Source organism: Vitis riparia, chromosome 9 (genome assembly GCF_004353265.1).
Source record: "Vitis riparia cultivar Riparia Gloire de Montpellier isolate 1030 chromosome 9, EGFV_Vit.rip_1.0, whole genome shotgun sequence".
NCBI lineage: Eukaryota > Viridiplantae > Streptophyta > Magnoliopsida > Vitales > Vitaceae > Vitis > Vitis riparia.
The window spans coordinates 17,538,140-17,562,498 of NC_048439.1; the positions used below are offsets into that span (position 1 = coordinate 17,538,140).

Below are 24,359 nucleotides of genomic sequence, written 5' to 3' on the forward strand. Positions count from 1 at the left end.
TGTTTTTCTTTTTCTGTAGCGGTTAAAAAGGTTATAACATTTGAAAATCACAATTTATCTTAACAAGAACCCATTTTTTTATTATAATAAATCAATAGAATAAAATTAAAAATTAGAGTTTAAATTAGTATACATACCTGAAACTAATATGAAGATATAATAACATAAAGTAATTATCATTGAATAGATTAAAAGCAAAGCCATTTCTTCTATTACAATAGTGATGGAATTCACTTCCAAAGCTTATAGTAAATCATAAAGCATATGAAGATCTATGATAAAACAAAGGCTATGAATTAATTAAGGAAAATACCCAAAAGGGGGGGTGAATTGGGTTTTTCAAAATCTTTTTCCACACAATAATATATGCACAAAACAAATAAAGGAAAGAGATAAGGTTAGAGAATTCAAACTCGAGTTTATAGTGGTTCGGCCCTTCCTTGCCTACGTCCACTCTCCTCAACCTCCTAACCGAGTGAGGGTTCCACTAACTTGATGCTTCAATCAAGCTTTCAATCGTCTTACACTTGGATTCCGGCTCCAATGGGCTCTTACACAATCACTTCAAGATTTGAACCACTTGAAGGCTTTCACACTTAGTTTAATACAAGGATGAAACTCTCAACCTAGCTTAAGGATGGCTCAAGTTACAAGAGAAAGCTAGGATGAATTGTAAGAGTGCACTAAGAATATGCAATTGATGGTTTGATGCACTTGGAAAGAAATGGAGAGCTTTTTGATCAAGAACAGGTAGGTAGGCTTTGAATGCAATAGTTCTCTTAGTCATAAATGAAGAGGAGCTCTCAATTTATAGGTTTCTAAGCTCGGGAGACAAAAACAGCAGAAAAGTAGCCTCGACCGGACGAGCAAAGGGTCGACCGGATCACTAGCCGTTGGTGCAATTAATGCATGGCAGGTTACCGTTGCCTCGACCGGACATCGACCGGACCTCGACCGGACCTCGACCGGACAAGGGTGAGGCTCGACCGGGAAGAACAAGCTACTGGGAGAGAGAGAAAATTTTTATGCTCCCTCGACCGGACCTCGACCGGACAAGGGTAACCGGTCGACCGGTTCCCCAACCGGTTGAGCCGGTTGGCCATAGCCTCGACCGGTTGAGCCTTTTGGCCCCGAAACCTATCCTTTTTTATTTCTTTCTTTTCCAATACTTAGGCAAGGTCTTTAGGTGAGTTAATATGCCAATTTTGAATCAGTTTGCCTAAGGTATATTTGATAAAACTCAGGTTTTAAAGAAAATCAAGTTTTAGAGAATAAACCGAGTTTTCTAAGATGCATGAAAAGGTATGAACATCCTGAGTGCACTCATGCTATCATCTTACATTCATTTCCTATGATTACAAGTCTTCCAAATGATCTCGATCCCGTATTCGTTTGGTCCTTGATGAATTTTTGAGATTAAGCCTGAGATTCTTAACAGTTTAAAACAATTAGTCACTTAACCATGGTTTGTTATCATCAAAACCTGATTAGGAGAACCCTTGGGCTAACAATCTCCCCCTTTTTGATGATGACAAACCTTGGTTATCTAGGAGACAAAGAAATCTCCCCCTCAAACCAATCATGGAATAATCAACACAAAATTTAGGAAATTTAAAGCGAGAAGACAATGTGAATCAATAAGAGTGTCATATTATATATAAGCATGAGCAACAATACATGAAAGCATAAGTATGATATGCATGGAAATGAAAAAGTCTCCTAATGTCCCTATCCTAACATATCTCCCCCTTTGGCAACATAAAAAAGAAACGAAGGGGGATCCCAAATAGAATCAAGGCTGAGGAGGTGGTGGTGGAAACACTGAACGGAGGTAAGCCATCATCTCCTCGTGCTGACTCTCCTGGCGGCTCTCAAGACGCTCAATCCTCTGTACAAGATGCTCAAACTGAGAAGTAAAGTCGGCCTGATACTGATCGATGCGATCCTCCATGGAATAAAGCGAGTATCATGAACCACTGCTAACTCCTCCATACGAGACCGAGAGAGCTGATCTGTGCCGACAAATCCATCAAGGTGGATGATCAGGAGTCGGAGGAGCCTGAGATGGTAGCTCGGTAAATGATGGTTGAGATGAGTGGCCTGCGGCGAAGGATGGCTCAGTCATCATAGGCTCGGAGAAGATAGCCTCAACATGAATGCCCTCAGACTGATGTGGAGGCGGAATGTCAAGCTCGGGTCCTGTCTGCTCAAAGCCCCTCTGAGGGTCCAACCCATCCTCCATCTCTCTGATCTCATCCTCCTCCTCTACTCCGGGATGTCCTCGGGCCTGTCGCTCAGCTTTCCTAACCATGACCCATCGGGGGCCTTCTCAAGCTTCATGCGTCCCAAAGAATGCTCGTCATAAGTGTCATATATGCTGGGTGCCTCAAACTCTGTCTCTCTACTCAAGTCTACCCCAGCATCCTTGAAGACACGAGTGAGGAAGCGGCCATAAGGAAGCACACGTGTGGTACTCTCACAGCAGGCCATCATATGCCTCATCATCACATATCCTACGTGTATCCGCCTCCCGGTAAGAAGTGAGTCAACAAGAAAGGCCTCATAGTAGGATACCTCATCCCGATGTCTCCACGTGGCAATAAGATGGAGCATATCATATGGTGAAGGACTCGGCTAGGCACGGTCAGACTGTGTGCTGAAGGTTTGCCCGTCCCATGGGCAACTGCAAGTCCGCACAGTCTCTGAATGGCCTCGCTAGGCTCGAACCCTGGATAGTAGGCCATGCCTTGGCCTCATATACTGGGAGTCCAACAGGAGGAATGTCAAGGATGCGGCAGATGCTATCCGGCTCAGCTCAATCTCAACTCCTCGGACAATGGTCCTAATCGGTCCTCCAAGTCCATAGGTCATCCTGGAGTAGAATGCACGCACTAAGGTCGGATAAATAGGCTCGGAAATCATCACAATTGGCAGCCATCCCATCCTGACGAAAAGTCCCTCAAACCCGAGGCTCTGAAGTTGGGAGAAATTGATGTTTCTCCATGGAACCACCTTTCTTTTGGCGAAATGCGCCTTGTACTTTGATAATCCTCAACTGAGCCGAAGAGGGCGGTGTCGTACCTCGCCTTTCGGCGAGCCTCGGTCTGCTCAGGCTGCCGAGGAGGGCTCAGCAGGGCGCTTGCCCTGAGCCCTGGAAGTCCCCGTCTCCTTTCGAGGAGCCATCCGAAACCAAAAATGGAGATAATCACGGAGAGATGAAGCGATCAAAGAGAGAAGCCCAACCTGAATAACCCCTAGGCGCGCGGGAAAGGAGCAAAACCAGAAGATGGCGCGCAAACAGAGAGGAACCCGTCCAGATCCGAAGTCCAAAGCCGTCAGAGATGAAACCCTAGCCTCAAAATCTCGTCAAAACACACTCCAAGCCCTGAAATCGGTCCAAGAAATAGTCCAAACAGGTCTCTGAAGGCGGGAAGATGAAGAGGCTTCAAGGAATACCAGAGAACAGTGAAAAAAACTGATGCGCGGGGGCTCTTTAAATTCCCAGCCCCGACGAACCGGTCGACCGTTTGGTCAACGGTCAACGTTCACATTTTCCAATTTTTCTTGCATCTTATTATCTCGTGATCCTCCCCCTGCCCTTTTCAGTTGAAATCCCCAATTTTTGATGTCCAATGCCACGGGAATTTGTATTTTTGGTCAAAAATTGACCTATGTCCTAAGGGATTGCTATATGATGCGTATGAGATGAAATTTATGCAATCCTAATGTATTTCCAACAAGAATTCATTAAACAAACATCAGATCAAAGAGAAAAACCCCTAGTTGTCTTCTAATATCGGAAAATGTTCTTCACTTAGAGGTTTTGTAAAAATATCGGCAAGTTGATCTTTTGTGCTTACAAATTCAAGTGTAATGTCACCCTTTTGTGCATGATCTCTAAGAAAATGATGTCTAATTTCTATATGCTGGTCCTAGAGTGTTGCACGGGATTTTTTGAAATATTTATGGCACTAGTGTTATCACATTTGATAGGAACATGCTCAAAAGACAAGTTAAAGTCACTAAGTGTTGTTTCATCCAAAGGATTTGTGCACAACACAAACCGGCTGCTATGTACTCGGCTTCAGCCGTTGACAAAGCTACCGATTTTGCTTCTTACTATGCCATGAGACAAGTGAGTGTCCTAAGAAATGACAAGTGCCACTAGTGCTCTTTCTTTCAACTCTACAACCGGCAAAATCGGCATCCGAGAAACCAATCAATTCAAAATTATCACCCTTAGGATACCACAAACCAATATTCATTGTCCCTTTCAAATATCTAAGAATTCTTTTAACGGCACTTAAGTGAGATTCTTTAGGACAAGATTGAAATCTAGCACACAAGCATACACTATACATGATATCGGGTCTACTAGCGGTCAAATAAAGCAAAGATCCTATCATGCCTCTATACATAGTGAGTCAATAGATTTACCTTTTTCATCCATGTCAAGCTTGATGGATGAGCTCATTGGAGTTTTCATCACCTTGGCTTCTTCCATGTTGAACCTCTTGAGAAGATCCTTTATATACTTTGCTTGATTGATGAAGGTTCCTTCCTTTAGTTGCTTGATTTGAAGTCCAAGGAAGAAATTGAGTTCTCCCATCATGCTCATTTCAAATTCACTATGCATACACTTAGAGAAATCTTCACAAAGAGAGTCATTAGTAGCTCCAAAAATAATATCATCAACATATATTTGAACTAGGAGCATATCCTTTTCTTTGGTTTTTATGAAAAGAGTTGTATCAATTTTTCCCATTTTAAAACCCTTTTTCAAAAGAAATTTACTAAGCCTTTCATACCAAGCTCTAGGTGCTTGTTTCAACCATAAAGTGCCTTTTGAGTTTAAAAACATGGTTTGGAAAGTTAAAGCTTTGAAAACCGGGTGGTTGCTCAACATATACTTCCTCATTTATGAAACCATTTAGAAAAACACTTTTTCACATCCATTTGATATAGAATAAAGTTTTTGAAACATGCAAAAGCAAGCAACATTCTAATTGCTTCCATTCTAGCTACGGGGGCAAAAGTCTCTTCATAGTCTATTCCTTCTTCTTGATTATACCCTTGGGCTACCAATCTTGCCTTATTTCTTACTATGATGCCATTTTCATCCATTTTGTTTCTAAAGACCCATTTGGTTCCAATGACACTTTGATTTGAAGGTCTTGGTACTAGTTCCCATACTTCACTTCTTCAAATTGATTAATTCTTCTTGCATAGCAATCATCCAATTTTCATCAACTATAGCATCTTTTATGTTTTTAGGTTCGATTTGAGAGATGAATGCAAGATTATTACAAATATTTCTAAGGGATGATCTTGTTCTTACCCCACTTGATGGATTACCAATGATTTGATCTTGTGGATGATTGATGACAAACTTCCAATCTTTTGGAAGGTCTTGGCTTGATTCACCTTGCACTTGTTGAGGAGGAGGTAGTGCCAAAGGTGATTCTTCTTTCTTGGGATCCTCTTCACTTTCTTCTTGTTGTCTTTTGTCTTCAATTTGCAATTTTCCCATGGAGGTCTCCAATCCTAAATCATCATCAAAACTTTCTCTTTCTTGAAGAGAATTGTTAGATTCATCAAAAATGACATGGATGGACTCTTCTACAACCATGGTTCTTTTATTGAAAACTCTAAAAGCTTTACTTGAAGTTGAGTAGCCAAGAAAAATTCCAACATCGGATTTTGCATCAAATTTTCCAAGATTATCTTTGGTGTTTAATATAAAACATTTGCACCCAAAGACTTTGAAATAGCTAATGTTGGGTTTCTTGTTTTTCCAAAGCTCATAGGGAGTTTCTTAAGAATGGGCCTCAACAATATTCTATTTAAAACATAGCAAGAGGTGTTTACCGCTTCGGCCCAAAAATACTTTGGCAAATTGTTTTCATTTAGCATGGTTCTAGCCATTTCTTGAAGAGTTCTATTTTTCCTTTCAACTACCCCATTTTGTTGAGGAGTTCTAGGAGCCGAAAAATTGTGATTGATACCATGCTTATTGCAATATTCCTCAAAGTCAAAATTCTCAAATTCTCTCCCATGATCACTTCTAATGCAAGTGATTGAAAAACCTTTTTCATTTTGAACCTTGTTACAAAATTTTGAAAACTCATAAAAAGCTTCACTCTTTTGACTTAAAAACAAGACCCATGTGTATCTAGAGAAAATCATCCACAATGACATAAGCATAAGATTTTCCTCCTAGACTAGGTGTCCTAGAAGGACCAAATAAATCCATGGTGTAGCAATTCAAGAGGTCTAGATGTTGAGATGAAATTTTTGTTTTTAAAAGAGTTTTTGATTTGCTTTCCCATTTGACAAGCTTCACAAATTTTGTCTTTTTGAAAATTAATTTTGGGAAGGCCTCTAACAAGTTCATCTTTGTTGAGTTGGGAAATGAGGTCCATGTTAGCATGTCCCAACCTCCTATGCCACAACCAACTTTGATCATGCATGCTTGAAAAACATCTATCATGGCCATCATATTTTGAAATATTTATAGCATATACATTTTCACATCTATGGCCAATGAAGATGGTTTTGTCATTTTGAATATCCTTGATGATACAATGAGATGCTTCAAAAATCACTTTAAAACCTTTGTCACAAAGTTGACTAATGCTCAAAAGATTGTGTTTTAAACCATCTACTAATAAAACACTTTCAATAAGGGAGGATGTACCATTACTATGTTACCTTGACCAATGATTCTTCCTTTTGCATTGTCTCCAAAGGTGACATATCCTCCTTTTCTCTTTGTAAGGAAGGCAAACTTGGATTCATCACCGGTCATGTGTCTTGAGCACCCACTATCCAAGAACCATTTATCCTCCTTTGAGCCCTACAACATAGAATTCAAGTTGATTTAGGTACCCATGTCTTTTTGGGTCCTTGAGGGTTAGTGACTTTGGATTTTTCAACCCAAACCTTTTTAACCTTAGCATTTGAATTCTTTTGAGCACCATTTCTTAAGGACATGTACTACTAATGTGCCCTCCTCTTCCACAAAAGTTACAAATAGTGGAAGGACATTTACTTGAGGATTCTTTTACAAAATAGTTTTTAAAATACTTTGGTTCTTTGAAGATTTGAATCCTAGTCCTTGTTTGTCAAAAACACATTTTTGGCTTGCTAAGATCATTTCAAAGACTTTTGTCCACAAGAGAAATTGAAAGAGAGAAGGTCAACCATTCATTTTTCTTTTTCAAAATTTCATTTTCATTTCTTAAAATCTCATTCTCTTTTTCAAGATGAGTTTTAGAGATTTCATCAATCGAAAACTTTTCTTTCACTTCCTCAAGTTCTTTTTCAAGTTCTTGAATTCTCTTTTTAAGAGAATTATTTTCAACTAAGTTTTCAAAATCATCATATAGTTCTTCAAAAATAGCATGCATATCTTCATCACTAGAGTAAGAGTTTACCTCATCAAGATCATCTATTGCCATGAAGCACATGTTTGCCACTTCTTTTTCCTTTTCTTTCTCGGAAGATTCTTCACTCTCACTCCAAGTAGCCATCATTGCCTTCTTCATTCTTCTCTTGGCTTCAAGTTTGTAGAGAGGACAATCATATTTAATGTGTCCCGATTTTTTGCATTTGAAGCATATCAAATCTCCTTTCTCTTCCCATTTTTCCTTGTCACCATGTGATGAGGATTCTCTTCTTGAGGATTTCTTCTAGAGATAAACTTTTTCCCTCTAAACCTTTCACCTCTCATGTACTTGTTTAGCTTTCTTGTGATGAGAGCTAAATCATCATCTTCTTCACTTGGTTTTTCTTCTTCAACATCTTCTTCTTCCTTGGTTGTAGCGTTGAGAGCTATGCTTTCTTCTTTTGTCTTCACTTTCTTGTAGTTGCTTTGTCAAACTGATTTCATAGGTCATTAATGACCCTAAGAGTTCTTCCATAGGTAGCTTGGTCAAATCTTTAGCTTCTTGAATAGCGGTGACCTTTGTATGCCACTTTGAGGGAGAGACCTCAATATCTTCATCACCTTTTCAGATTCATTTATGACCCTTCCCAATGCTTCAAGGCCATTGACAATTTCAGTGAACCTAGTAATCATCTCAACAATAGTTTCAGTTTCTTTCATTGAAAACAATTCATAGTTATGGACAAGTATATTAATTTTTGACTCTTTCACTTGATTAGTTCCTTCATGAGTTATTTCAAGCAATCTCCAAATTTCCTTAGCAGATTACATTGGCATATTCTATTGTATTCATTCCTATCCATAGCACATTGCAAAGTATAAACGACTTTAGCATTTAATTGAAAATTTCTTCTATCAAGCTCATTCCATTCTTTCTTGGGTTTTGGAACCAAAACTCCATCAACTAATTTAGTGGGAAGAGTTGAGCCATCTTCAATGACATCCCATACATCTAAATCAGTTGATTGTAAGAACCAAGTCATTCTAGATTTCCAATAGGATAGTCGGTTCCCGTAAAGAATGGAGCTCTATGTTTTGAATAATTTTCAGGTTGAGTTGAGCTTGATGGAATAGTCATTTTCCTCTTAGACGATTAAGTCTTAAGCAAGAGGTCTAGCTCTGATACCAATGATAAAACAAAGGCTATGAATTAATTAAGGAAAATACCCAAAAGGGGGGTGAATTGGGTTTTTCAAAATCTTTTTCCACACAATAATATATGCACAAAACAAATAAAGGAAAGAGATAAGGTTAGAGAATTCAAACTCGAGTTTATAGTGGTTCGACCCTTCCTTGCCTACGTCCACTCTCCTCAACCTCCTAACCGAGTGAGGGTTCCACTAACTTGATGCTTCAATCAAGCTTTCAATCGTCTTACACTTGGATTCCGGCTCCAATGGGCTCTTACACAATCACTTCAAGATTTGAACCACTTGAAGGCTTTCACACTTAGTTTAATACAAGGATGAAAACTCTCAACCTAGCTTAAGGATGGCTCAAGTTACAAGAGAAAGCTAGGATGAATTGTAAGAGTGCACTAAGAATATGCAATTGATGGTTTGATGCACTTGGAAAGAAATGGAGAGCTTTTTGATCAAGAACAGGTAGGTAGGCTTTGAATGCAATAGTTCTCTTAGTCATAAATGAAGAGGAGCTCTCAATTTATAGGTTTCTAAGCTCAGGAGACAAAAACAGCAGAAAAGTAGCCTCGACCGGACGAGCAAAGGGTCGACCGGATCACTAGCCGTTGGTGCAATTAATGCATGGCAGGTTACCGTTGCCTCGACCGGACATCGACCGGACCTCGACCGAACCTCGACCGGACAAGGGTGAGGCTCGACCGGGAAGAACAAGCTACTGGGAGAGAGAGAAAATTTTTCTGCTCCCTCGACCGGACCTCGACCGGACCTCGACCGGACAAGGGTAACCGGTCGACCGGTTCCCCAACCGGTTGAGCCGGTTGGCCATAGCCTCGACCGGTTGAGCCTTTTGGCCCCGAAAACCTATCCTTTTTTATTTCTTTCTTTTCCAATACTTAGGCAAGGTCTTTAGGTGAGTTAATATGCCAATTTTGAATCAGTTTGCCTAAGGTATATTTGATAAAACTCGGGTTTTAAAGAAAATCAAGTTTTAGAGAATAAACCGAGTTTTCTAAGATGCATGAAAAGGTATGAACATCCTGAGTGCACTCATGCTATCATCTTACATTCATTTCCTATGATTACAAGTCTTCCAAATGATCTCGATCCCGTATTCGTTTGGTCCTTGATGAATTTTTGAGATTAAGCCTGAGATTCTTAACAGTTTAAAACAATTAGTCACTTAACCATGGTTTGTTATCATCAAAACCTGATTAGGAGAACCCTTGGGCTAACAATCTACAAACAAAATTTATTGCCTTCGAGCATGATTTTTGGCATAAGTCACTCTTCTTTTGAACAGTAGCCACTTGACAATTTTGTCCACAAAATCAAAATAGGCATCACACCAAGATCTTCTTATTGCCAAAACAAAATAAGGAACTAAAATGCCCACTGCAAATCCCAAGCCAATGCTTAAGTAAAACCACTGATCAATATAGCCACCATCAATTTTGTCCTCAAGAACACTTTGCCTTTTATCTAGGTCTTCATCCTGACATTTTGTGACTAGTGGAGTTCCACAAAGATTCGGGTTTCCAGTAAAGGCCAACTCTGTGAAAGTTGTCATTTGCCCTGTAAAGGGGATCTTACCAGAGAAATTATTATTTGATAGATTCAAATAACCCAAGAATGTTAACGAGGACATGCTTGAAGGAATGGTGCCAGAAAGCTTGTTGCTTGATAGATCAAGAGAGGACAACTGACGCAACATTGAAATGCTTCCAGGAATTTGGCCAATGATGTGATTCATGGACAAGTTTAGAAACATCAAACCAGACAATTTTGTTATTCCCTCGGGAAACTCTCCACTTAAATTATTGTCGGATAGATCGATGCTAACAACAAGAGAAAGAGTCCTCGTGTATTCAAGACTTTGGCCTTTTGTAATCACAATCAACCTTTCATCATATCGAGAGCCAATCCCACTGTGATACAAAGAATACATATCCATGTTACGCTCCTGAGCCATGGCTTTAAGCTCCACCAAAGTGACTGGAATTTTACCAGTCAAATTGTTTTGTGCAAGGTCTAAGACATGTAGGGAGCTTAAATTTGAAAGTTGGTCGGGAAGTCTTCCAAAAAAGGCATTCGACCTCAAGTTGAGTATTAAAAGATTTATGAAAGCAGTTCCAATCCATGATGGAACCTTACCCGATAATTCGTTATAACTGAGATCAAGGAGTTCCAAACTTGATAAATTTTGGAAAGATGAGGGAAGCTCTCCTGAAAGCTTGTTGTTGTTCAGGTGTAGTGATTGGAGCAATTGTAACCGACCTAATGACTTTGGTATCATCCCAGACAAATTGTTATTTCCAAGGTCTAAAACAAGTAGGGCAGAGCAATTATTTATGGTAGAAGGAATGCTTCCGGTCAAATTATTCCTTGAAAAATCAATGACTTCAAGAGAGGTGAGGTGTCCTATGGAATCTGGGATGGTCCCTGTTATTCGATTACTCGAAATAGAAAGGAAATACAAGCTTGGTAGGAATTCACCTATGTTTGATGGGATAAGGCCAGAAAATTTATTATGGGAGAGATCTAGAAATCGCACCCCTTTGATTGAAAAAGGAATAGGTCCTTCAAAGAGGTTGGAACTGAAATCGAACTGTGAGCGAAAAAGAGAAGAAAAATTCAATGAATTTGGTAACTGACCTTGTAACTGATTTTGAGAAAGACTTAAGTACTGTAGATTAAAAGAAATATTCCAAAACCAATTTGGAATACGACTTGAAATGCTAGCATTTGAGAAACCAAGAGACTGGAGGTTCTTCTGAGATTGAAGCCAAACCGGAAATGAAGGACCCAAGTGGCATGAACCCATATCAAGATCATTCACCTGGAAAGGGGGAACCCAATTGGGACTAACATTCAAACGGAAAGAATTGGAGTCCATGTATAGATGCTCCAATGTACTTAGCTTCCAAAAATGTTGTTCAGAGATACTTCCACTCAATTGATTGGAACCAACATCCAATACTTGCAATTCTGAAAGCTGTCCAATACTATCTGGGAGACTTCCACTCAAATCATTGTAAGAAACATCCAATTGTTGCAATCGAGAAAGTTGCCCAATACTATCTGGGAGACTTCCATTCAGCCCATTCATTCCAAGGAACAGGAACTCCAGGTGTTGCAATGTCCATAAAGAAGCAGGGATGGGACCTTCAAGTTTGTTGCTTGATAAACCGAGGCTCCTAAGATTTTTAAGCTCACCCAACCAATTTGGCAATTTTCCCATCAGTTGATTCTCATACAAGTATAACTCCGTCAAATTAGGCAAAGGACTTTTAGAACTGCAGGTTTCAATTCCCTTGATAATCTCAGGTAAACTTCCATTCAAGTAATTCTCACCCAAATTCAGACATTTTAAGTTGCAAAAGTTTCCAAAGAAGCTTGGAATTGGACCTGTAATGAGCCAGATTAAAAAATATGTATTAATTAAAATTATGTAATAAACAAATAATAAAAATAGTAAATAACAAAATAAATTAATTCATGAACAATTATTTTAAAGAAAAAGTAAGAAAAATTATTATTATTCATGAATTGATACTTTTTTTTATCTTTTCTGATAACCATAAAATAAAATAATTTATTTCAATGTTATAAGAATAGTAGGATTAATCATTGATATTAATTGTTCCTTTAAAAATAAACTAAATTTTTTTGAACAAAGTCATAGTTCAATGAGAGAAGATAGAAAATCAAAATATAAACCAAAGGATTAAGAAATCAAGTTATCAAAGATAAATTTTTATTTTAGCGATGAAAATAAAGTTAGAGAAAACTAGGAATTCAACCTAGTTTAATATCTTGAAACAACAACACTACAAGAAACTAGCAAATTAAATAAAAAAGTGAGAAACTTATAATAAACTAAAATTAGTAAAATGACGAAGCAACATGGTTTATAGTCTAACTAAAATATACAAAGGTTATGCAATGAAATGAAATATCTAAATTAATTGAGGAGTGAGGATGTCCTTAAATCAAATTGTCACTCAAATCTAAATATTTTAGAGACTTCAATTTTATCAATAAAGGTCTAATCTCATTAATTAAGTTTAAAAGAGACAATATATCAAAGTAAAAACTCATATGGCAACAATTACTTCCCCTTTAGAATAGAGGTCAATATTAACTTCTTGATTTGGATTTTAGTCAATTCTCTAAGGTTGTGTTTGGAACTTCTAATGTTTTATTTCTAAAGATACAAATTCATAGAAACTCTAATATAAATAGTAAAACTTTACCATAAAAAACTAATGATACTTAAAAATTGTTTTAAAAAACATGAATAATAGAAAAATTTTACTATCTTAATTTTTTTAAATTTCAATAACAGTATTTAAGAACATGAAATATCATATTATATTCACTTAATGTTCAATTTTATGGTTTCAATTACTTGTCTCAACCATGAAATGTCATATCTCAATATATAAATTACAATAATTTGACATAATATATGAATTATGGAGAGAATAGAAATTGAAAATGTGCAAGAGATGATTGAAAGTTATTTGATGATAAAGATTCTTAACAAACTTAAATTATCAAGATAGGAATATAAATTCTTTTTGGAGATACAAAGAAAGTAAATTTTTAGATTTCAATCCAACGTGGTTTTTTATTTATTAATTACAAGATTTTTAAAAATAAATGAATAGTAAATTATAATTATTTAAATTTTATAGGAACAAGAAATACCTTAAGATAAACATGACAATCTAGAATAAAATTTTGATAGAATAGTTTAAAACAAAGTATACCATGAGAATACAAATTGAAAAGTATTTAATAGCTAAAACTAGTAAAATATTATAAAAAAAAAAGTGACATTAACAAAGTACGTCATATATCAATTCAACCGTGATATAAATATTCAATTTAGTGCATACTCAAATTATTATCCTCAAGAACAAAATAAATTGAAAAATCAGAGCATGTCAAAATCTTACTATAGAAATGAAAGCATTCAAAAAATAATTAATATAATTATATATGAAAATCATATTATTATTATTTAAAATAATAAATAATAAATCATTGATCAATTAATTTAAAATAAAAAAGGAGGTTAAGGATTAAAAAAATCATATTCCTATAAGTACAATAGACATGCACCTTTTATAATCACTTACCTTTACACAAAAAAATTGTCAAATAATATAGATACTTCATAAGCATAAAGTGTCAAACTATATACTTTTTCTTAGATAAAAAAAAACTAAATTTTCTTCTAAGAAATTTAAAATTCAATGTTTTATTAGTAGGTATAAATATATTTCCACTATGAGAACAAAATATAGTGATTATTTGATAATGTATACTAATACATATTCAAGAAGAGCTTATATACACAATCATCAACTATATATATTTAATTGCACATTTATATACAAACAAAGAAATATCAATTTTTCTATTAAGAGAACTTACCATGTAATTTAATTCCACCCAAATTGAGAAATTCTATCTTTTTCCAACTCTTCCTCAACAATTGAGAGATACTGCCTTCGAGATTGTTCCAAGATAGATCTAAGTGCTGCAAATTGGGTAGCTCACCAAGACCAAGTGGAATCCTCCCATGTAATTGATTGTTGCTTATATCAATGGATCCAAGGCTGCTAACATTTAGAAGCCATTCCGGAAACATGGAAATGAATTGGTTCGAGTTGATGCTTATAACACGAAGTGAAGTAAAGTTAACAAAGCTTGGAGATGGAATTGAGCCAGAGAGGCTACAACCATCTAGATGCAGCTCTGTTAAAATTGGAAGTTTGTTTAGCACCTCGACCCATTCACTTCCTACTGATGAGAGGTTAACATAATCCATACCAAGATACTTCAAGGAAACAAGACTAGCCATCCATTCAATATTGCCAATAGATAAATCATTAAAATATTCAAAATCATCATAACTCGGATATTCAGAAAAAAGATCAAGATACCGCAAATTAGAAAGATTTCCAAAATTTGAAGGAATTGTACCACTAAACTCAGCACCTGATAAGTTTAGATATAGTAAATTCTTCAAAGACCCAAAGAATTGAGGAATTGGCATGCCTTTGAATGAGTTGAAACTCAAATCTAGATATTTCAAAGACTTGAGTTTTGTCAATGAAGGTCTAATTTCTCCACTCAAGTTCATAGAGCTCCAGTTCTCATATACATTCTCACGAGGATAAGGGTTATGAAGATCAATGGAAATGACAATTCCTGTGTCTTTTTCACAAGTAATTCCTTGCCAGTAGCAATAATTGCTTCCTTTCCATGATGAAAGTCGATTGTTGGGATCTTTGAGACCACTTTTGAAGTCAATAAGAGTCTCTTGTTCAGATTGAATGTTGTTGCCGACATGGGTATAACCATTACATGCAAGTTCCGTTGTTATGAAATAGAGAATGGCTACAATGAAACCAAGAATTGAAATTCTCTCCATGTAAATATTCTAAGTTGAGCACCTGTAAAAATTGAATTCCAATATGTGGTCAGCATTTTCTTGAATTAAATTAAAATTTTATTTTTGACATCAAAATGAAAAACTGATAAAATTTAAAAGACAGTTGCATCAACATGACGAACTTATTTTAACCAACACATAGAAATGTTACCAATCTAATATAATTTTAAAAGATATACTCATAGCATATGTAAATATATACTAAGAAAAACAGTAGTAATCATCTCATAGATATTCAACCTTACTTTGATTGGCAAGAACTGAAATCACCTACAAGAGAGTTAGAAGGATTAGATAGAAAAACACATTAAAAGTAGTTTATCAATATCAGTCGAGTTCAACCTTACCTGAAACTTCTTTCTTGTTTTCCTTGTTTTTTCAATTCAACTAAAATATATAGAAGATTGTTTAAAGTGATGACAATGATAGCCTCACTTTCTTATTTTCCTTGTTTTTTCAATCATATTAAATTCTAATTGAGTGGGAAATGACTCAGAGTTCTTACCTCCACCACAAAAACCAAGTGTCTTGATTGAAGACCTTCACTTGAAGATGAACAAGATGTGGATTGAAAGACCATGAGTTGGCACTAAGTCAAGGTCAATAAGATTAAAATAAACATTAAAATTTATCTATAGTAGATTAAACATTATATCTATCTTGCAATTTAAGTAATCACTTTTGACTTCAAAGGAAAATGATATTAGAAAATAATATGATCCAACCCAAAAACTTAATTTCTTTAAGTTCCAACTAATGAGAAACATACACATGCAATAACCTTATTACAATAGATTAGTTTCTTCCAATTTTTTTTTAAAATTTTTTATTATTCAAATATCTAATAACCTAATTTGCCTAAAATTAATCATGACAATGATTAACCATCTAAAATCAAATCATAATGTCCATTTTTTTCTTGATCATAATCCACAATAAAGAATATTTATTTTGAATGAAGTGTAGACCACATTGTAAAGTTTGTCAATTCAAATAGTCATATGGATAATAAATAACTATTTTAAAATCATATTAGAATAGTTTGTATTGTTATATGACCCATCAATTTTGTATGAAGTGTAGACTACGTTGTTTGACTATGACCGATGATAATGGAATTTTATTCTCTATGTAGTATTGATCACGTTATCAAGTCAAAAAGTTAAATCGTACTCAAGTAAAACATCCTTTAAAATTTATAAAAAAAATTCAAAAATCAAAACACCTTGACTTGTTCAAAATTATGGGTTTTGAAAGTTGGAAGTAAAAATGGAGAAAGGAAAACCAAGAAAAAAAGGCTCTTATATTAGGCCCAGAAATTAGGCCCTTGTAGAAAGGAAAAAAAGGTTTTCGAAAAAGGAAAATTAAATAAAATAAAAATTCAAATTAGCCAAAAGTTGCCTAGAAAATGGGCCGAAATAGGGGCCAAATAATAATAATAATAATAATAATAATAATAATAATAATAACCATACATCCATATTGAAGGTGATATCTTTTGAAACATTCAAGTCCACGTAAGATAGTGATAGATAAGATGATAATAGCCTTACAACCATATTGAAGGGTGATATCTTTTGAAACATTCAAGATCTTACAACGTTGAAGTCAATGAAAAATGTTGTCCACACAAGATGATAATAGATAAGTTTAAATAATAATAATAATAATAATAATAATAAAAACCTTACAACCATATTGGAGGGTGATGCTTTTTGAAACATTCAAGTCCACACAAGATGATAACAACTTTACAACCATATCAAAGGATGATACCTTTCAAAACGTTCAAGACCTTACAACCACATTGAAATATTTTAGACCTTACAACATTCAAGTCTATGAAAAATGTTGTCCACACAAAATGGTAATGGATAAGTTTAGTATTCTCAAATTATTATAAATCAAGCAAAGTCTAGCTTGGCCAATAATATTATAAACTTAAAAATTAATTATCCACAATTATAAATTATTTAAAGTTATTTTGAATCCAAATATGTCAAGTAGCCTCATTATTATAATTGCATCCAATTTATTTTCCTATACACACATAATAGATTAAACGCTATATTTGTCTTGCAACTTAAGTAATCACTTTTTACTTCAAAGGAAATTGTGTGAGAAAATAATAAGATCCAAACCACAACTTAATTCCTTAAGTCCCAACTAATGAGAAACATACACATGATATAATCTTATGATAATAGATTAGTTCCTTCCAATTATTTTTTAATATATAAATATCTAATTACATAATTTGTCTAGATTTAATCATGAACAATGAATAACCATTTAAAATCAAATCATAATAGTCCATTCCTCCGGACCCACAACTAGCTCCTCTCCACTTCTTAAGTCTTCACAAAAGATTCCTATTTCCACTTGGGAATCTTTTGTTAAATTTTTAATTCTATAATGCTTTCTCACTGCAAAATTAGGGTCTTTTTAATTTTTAATTCTATAACCCATAAAAACTTAACAAATCATGGACAATGATTAACTATCTAAAACCAAATCATAATAATCCATTTTTTTCTTGATCATAATCCACAATAAAAAATATTTATTTTGAATGAAGTGTAGACCACGTTGTAAAGTTTGTCAAGTCAAATAGTCACATCGATAATAAATAACCATTTTAAAATCATATTAGAATAGTTTGTATTTTTTATGACCCATCAATTTTGTATGTAGTGTAGACTACTTTGTTTGATTATGACCAATAATAATGAAATTTTATTCTCTATCTAGTATTGATCACGTTATCAAGTCAAAAAGATATATCGTGCTCAAGTAAACATCCTTTTAAATTAAAAAAATTAAAAATCAAAAGACCTTGACTCGTTCAAAATTATGGGTTTTGAAGGTTCGAAGTTAAAATGGAGATGGAAAAACCAAGAAAAAAGGCCCATATAGTTGGCCCATAAATTAGGCCCTTGCAAAGAGAAAAAAAAAAGTTTCAGAAAAAAGAAAATTAAATAAAATAAAAATTGAAATGGCCCAAAAGTTGCCTAGAAAATGGGCTGAAATAAGGGCCAGAAAACTGTCCCCGTAAGAGAAAAAAAGCTTCATAAAAATTATAGGGAGACCCAAAATTGGCCCAGGGATCTGACCCAAAAAGGGCCAAAAAGGCTGGCTGGGAGGGGATAAAAAAAAAGGGCAAACTGGCCCAGCCCATTTTTATTGGGGTGGGTATGGTGGGGGTGGGCTTCGCTTGAGTGTGGGTGAGGGGAGGAAAAGGGGAGTGTTGCCTTATGACATGGTGCCACGTGACAGCTCCAATTGAGATGCTGAACCCCACTTTTAAGCCCATAATGTTGTCTTTAAGATTAACAACTTCTTATATTAATGTATAAAAATAAACATAATTATTGAATAGCCAATAAATTAATAGTTTGTTTTCTACGGTCAATATTTTAGATAAAATTAAAAGAAAAGTAATGAAATAATAAGGTGTGGTTATGATTTTTGCTTAGCTCCTCATACTCCTTTGCATGGTGCTTTAGCTCTACTATAAAAATACATAATTTATATTTTTTGTTATTTATGAAATTTATCATGACATGGTTTATTGAAATATTTATTATCCATTTATTTATTTCTTATAATTTAATTTTTTTTTTTAAGTTAAAAAAATATTTGTGTGAAGTTCTAAAATATTATAATCCATAGCTAAAACATTAGAAAATCAAAATTAAATAAAATAAAAATTCAAAGGCTTTAAAGTTGCCAGAAAATGGGCCGATATAGGGGCCAGAAAATGGTCCATTTAAGGAGGCAAAAAAGGCGTCAGAAAAATTATATATGTAAAAAAAGAGAGGCCCAAAATTAGCCCAGAAATTAGGCCCAAAGATAAGACCCATAAGAAAGCCCAAAAGACTAGCTGGTGGGGAATAAAAAAATAAATAAATAAATAAAAAGGGCCAAATTGGCCCAGCCTAGGAAAAGAGTTGAATTATTTTTAATTTATTTTTATATTTTATTAAAAACTATTTATTTTTAATCTAGTTATAATAATAAATTTATTTTTTCTTTGTAATAAGTATTGAATTAAATTTAATTTATATTAGATAAATTAAATTTTACAAAATCAAAATAAAAAATTATTTTTAAAAAACAACTTTTATAAATCAGTTTTTTGTTTTTTATTATTTGAAAAGTGTTTTTAAAAATAGTTTACACAAAGGGAATCAAAATACCCTTTGTTAGTGATGAATTGAATTCCACTTATAAGTGGAAATTCATTTATTTGTTGTAACCATTTTTTATTTCATTCTCATGTTAAACATAATAATGAATGTCAGTAAATCAAACATGATAATGATAAATATATTTTAATAAATCTATAAATTTAAAAACTTAACAAATAAATACAATTTTATAGATTTATTAAAACGTTAAGATCTATTTTTATTATTTTTACTAAAAAATTAGCATTTTCTTAACAAAAAATACATAATTTTATATTTTTATTATATATGAAAAGTTATCATTACATTATTTATAGAAGCAATTATTATCTATTTATTTTGTATTTTTTTTTCTTATAACGTAGTATTTGTTTTAAAGTAATTAAAAATTTAATGATTAGGCTATTAATTTTATCCTACAAAAAATAAATAAGGCAGATTATGAAAAAACAATGTCAATTACTTTTTGCCCCTTAACAAAATATTTTATTGCATCAAACATTTATATATATGGATTAAATAATCAAAATTCATTTCCATGTTAAAAAGATACATTTGTTTTCAAACTTTGGGAGACCTTAGCTTAGTTCATTCAGCATACCAAAATAGTATAAAAAGAAAGGTCTCTAATGATTAGGCAATTAATTTTATCCTACAAAAAATAAATAAGGAGGATTATGAAAAAACAATGCCAATTACTTTTTGTCCCTTAAGAAAATATTTTATTGCATCAAAACTATTTTGTTTGATACTTAAAAACAATGAACCACTTCACATCAAGCATAATTTGTGAGTATACTCTTCTTTGATTGAACCTTCTTAATGTCCATAGATATTTGGTGACTGTTAAAACAGTTTTATATAATATATATAGTTATAATTACACCGCTTCAAAGTTAAAAGACCTTCTAAATAGTCTTTTAGCTCCGAGGTTGTTCTTTGTAAGTTTGGTAATATGATATATATTTAAAAAAAAACCCTTTGAGAAAGTGATTTTTTGAATTTAAGTTCTTTAATATATTAAATAAAAAATTTCTTTGCCTAAATATTAAAATAAATAAGTTGCATATGTTTTAAATAAAATATTAGATGAAATTTAAAGAAACTTTGATAGACCTTATTTGACTCATAGTTTAAAAAAAAAAAAAAGTATATGCTTAATTAGAAGAACAAAAATTTTGCTTATATACTAACTTAGTAATTTTCTTGCAAAATAAATGGTGGAAAATAGAGAAAAGAATATTATTACTTTTGCTATTTAGAAAAGTCTCAATCCCATATGACTGTTTTTCTTGCAAATAGATAAAATGGTGGAAAGGGGTCCTAGAAAAAAACACTATTAAGGTATAAGAATATATTCTGGATCTTATTTTGCCAAGTTTTTTATAATTATTAAAGAGTTTTTACATAATATTAAATGAAGAATAGCTAAATTAAAATATAAAAAAAATAGAAAATCTTCTCAGCTCATACTCAAAACTTAAAATTTTCAAAACTTTTAATTTAGTTACGAGATGCTAAAATCTAATAAATAGAAGCTATCAAGGAATTTCAATAAGAATCTATTTATGCAGAATAGTTAAAAGAAAGATGACAAAATTTCTTTTACTTCACTTAAGTAAATAAGTCATGGAAATTTATTGGCCACTTAGAAAATGATAAAAACATTTACCAATTTTTTCCACCAATGATGTAGGATTATTGATCAAATCACTCAACACCTTAAGGATTGGTCTTACAAAATTAGAGATTTATTATACACAATCATAGCCAGGCTTTCAAAGAAAATGTTAAAAGGAGTTAAGGCAATTTAGCTTCAATTATTGGGGTTATTCGGTTGAATCTCATTTTCTACATATTCTTATTTCACACACATAAAAAATAAAAAATAAAAAATAAAAATAGACATAAGAAACCCTTGGCTTTTTGGTTTTTTTTTTTTTTCACATTTAAAAACTAGTTTATTTTTCTACCAAGTTTAGAATGTCTTATCAAAAAATTAAAAAGGACAATAAATTTCTATATATATCAAAAAGTTTATATAACATTAATTTATGTCTTCCCTCATTGTGAATGACCCATGGAAAAAGTTATAATCTTTTATTGAATGTAACCATTTTTAGGTCCAAAACATATAACATCGTAAAAGCAACTAAGTTAACAACCATCTCACCATTCATAATATGAAAAAACTTTATAACCATATTGAAGTAGTGATATCTTTTCAAATTTTCAAATATTCAAATTTATGGAAAATGTTGCCTACTTAAGTAATAATAGTAGATAAGTTTAATGTTCTCAAATTATTATAAATGAGAGAAGACTAACTTGACTAATCATATTATAAAATTATAGATTTATTACATATGATTGTAAAAAAAATATTAAAAATTGAAGGACATTTAATTCAATTACTACATCTAATCTTGAATAGTTCATCAAAGCAAACATCAAATAAAGAAAGTTAAAATCAACATATGCCAAAGTAGCATCATTAAGGTTATTTAATTGCATCCAATTTGTTCTTTTATACATGCATATAGATTATATTATATATATGTTTGGCAACTTAAGAAATCAATTTTAACTTCAAAGGAAAATAGTATTAGAAAATAATTTGATCCAATCCACAAACTTAATTTTTGATGTCCAAGTTATCAGAAACATACATATAATCACATTACCTTATGTCATAAAAGATTAGTTTCTTCCAAATTATTATTATTATACAAATTTTAAATCACGTAACCATGGAGAATAAATAATCATTTAAAACTAAAATCATATGGTCCATATATATTTTTCTTGACCATGAACCACAATAAAGAATATTTATTTTGTATGAAGTGTAGACCACTTTGTAAAGTTTTGTCATGTCACAAAGTCATATTAATAATAAGCCCATTATAAAGAATACTTATTTTATATAAAGTTTAGACCATGTTGTTAAATTTTGTCAAGTCAAAAAGTCTCATGATGTTTAAGTAAAATATCTAGGTATGAATTTATATGAAATCTAAAAGACCTAAAAATTGAAATCATATTAGTCTTTATTTTGTTTGATCATGACTAATACTGAACTTTATCCTCTACATAGTATTAACCATGTTAACAAGTCAAAAAGCTAAACCATGTTTAAGTAAAACATTTCCCAAAATTTAAAACAAAAATAAAAAAAGAAAAAGAAAAAAGAAAAGAAAAGAAAAGAAAAGGACCTTGACTTGGTCCTTTAATTTTGTCATTAAGATAATTTTTGTTATTATAATATAGGATAAAAAGAAGTGTCTATTTGTCATCAAAACAATAATAAAGGAAAAATATACTAATTTAAATTAAAAGAAAATTGTTAAATAACACCATAATAAATGAAAAATAGATTTTAGTCCACACAACCACTTTGTTCATATAGAAATAAAAGAAAAATAGAAAAATATTATTATAATAAAGAGAAAATACTTGTATGAACTAGTTTATCTACATGAAGTATAGACTATGTTATAATATTTTGTCTACTCACAAAGTTATACATTGATTGGAGTCTTCTTTTCTCATTAAAATAATTTTAGTCATTTTTCGTTCTTATTACACTACAACAAATGTGGGATTTTTCCATGTACTAATTTGTACTTAAAAAAAGAGCATATCATGGTCAAAAAAAAGTTTTTTTTTGTGGCAAGGTTGTTGCTCTAAGTCCATGAATAATCATTTTTTACCATAACAAATCAATTTCATAGCCAAAAAAGGTAAAATTTTGCCATAAAATAAACTTTGTGGCAACATGTTTTTCACCACAAAATAAAACTTGTAGCAACATATCACTTTTTCCACAAAACAAATTCATAGCAAAAATCAAAATTTTCTATGAAAACAAAATTCATGGTAAAAGTTCACTACGAAAAATATTTATGGTTTATGATTAAATTCCACCATAAAAAAAAATTGTGGCCAAATTGCTATCTAAAGAGCATCACTGATCATTCTGCCATTGTTGTCCCTCAATGCTAAAATCTATAATGAATCATTAACTTGACATGAATTAGGATCAATATAAAAAATAAAAAAAAATAAAAACAAAAGATGAACTTAGCTAAAAACAATTCAAGCCTATAAATTCACACAAAGAATATTAATAATTTAATCATTTAATATCAATATTACATCCTTTAACACACTCAGCTTAGTATGAATAAGATGTCACACCACTGCTAAACCCATGCTCTTTTCTTGGACGTAGCGATATCATCTCCTTGAGCTTTAAGTCATCACAAGGAGCACTGGGATCAGAAACAAATGTCCGGAACAGCAATTCTGCCTTCAAGCATGTTCACAACTGATGGCATAGCTGGCCTGACTGCTGGAGAGACGTTTGTGCACAGGAGAGCTATGTTGATCATCACCATGATCTCTTCCTTGTTGAAGTCTAAGCCCAATCTGGGGTCGACTAGACCCATCAAATTCCCTTTCCCTTTTAATGAGTGCCTAGAGATCGAGCAAGAAAGAAAATACAGTAAGAGAATTTCTTGTGCTGCAATAAGACTCTATTTGTTTCAACATATGCTGAATGAAGCCATGGAAATGTCACAACCACATTGAATGAGTTTAATATTTGGTATGTGATGAATGGGATGTGCCCAGCTAGCCTGCTACCCAGAAAGACGCATGCTAATACAGGGGTTTGCTCAAAGTGGTCCAGGCAGGTCCTTGATGACGTCTTATTACTAATACGGTAATACCACACAATTTGTATAATTGAAGTCATTCAGGAAGAGAGCATATACTACCTGCTTCTTCGTATAAGGTTGAAAAGGAAGCAATACATGTAAGTATTAGTAGTATTGGGGCAAAATTGTTTTGTCTGAACAAATTTTTGTTCAAGAGAGCCTATTTTATCCATATTAAATCATGAACTAGGAAAATGGTCCAAAGGATGCCATGAATTAGAATATAACTTCGGCCCAAGATAGGAAAATGTAGTTGCCATGATGTGGTGTCTATATATTTTAATATATACAATTCGAGAGCCATGGTTAAGGGTTCATGATTTGGATCCAATTGACTTCCACTTTAGTAAAGCTGGGAAATTTATACTCTAGATGTATACTCTAGGTTCCCAA

The 24,359-nt window shown here is 32.9% G+C and overlaps 1 protein-coding gene across 1 annotated transcript; it reads right to left on the reverse strand.

Moving 5' to 3' along the window:
- Positions 1–160: 160 nt before the first annotated feature.
- Positions 161–15,266, reverse strand: LOC117921868 (receptor-like protein EIX2). The gene is made up of 3 exons (XM_034839820.1): positions 14,032–15,266; positions 9,826–11,994; positions 161–272 (listed from the first exon to the last, which is right to left on the reverse strand). Exons 1-2 carry the CDS (start codon positions 15,032–15,034, stop codon positions 9,839–9,841), a joined length of 3,159 nt encoding a protein of 1,052 aa, XP_034695711.1. The 5' UTR covers positions 15,035–15,266; the 3' UTR covers positions 161–272; positions 9,826–9,838.
- Between the last annotated feature and the right edge of the window lie 9,093 nt (positions 15,267–24,359).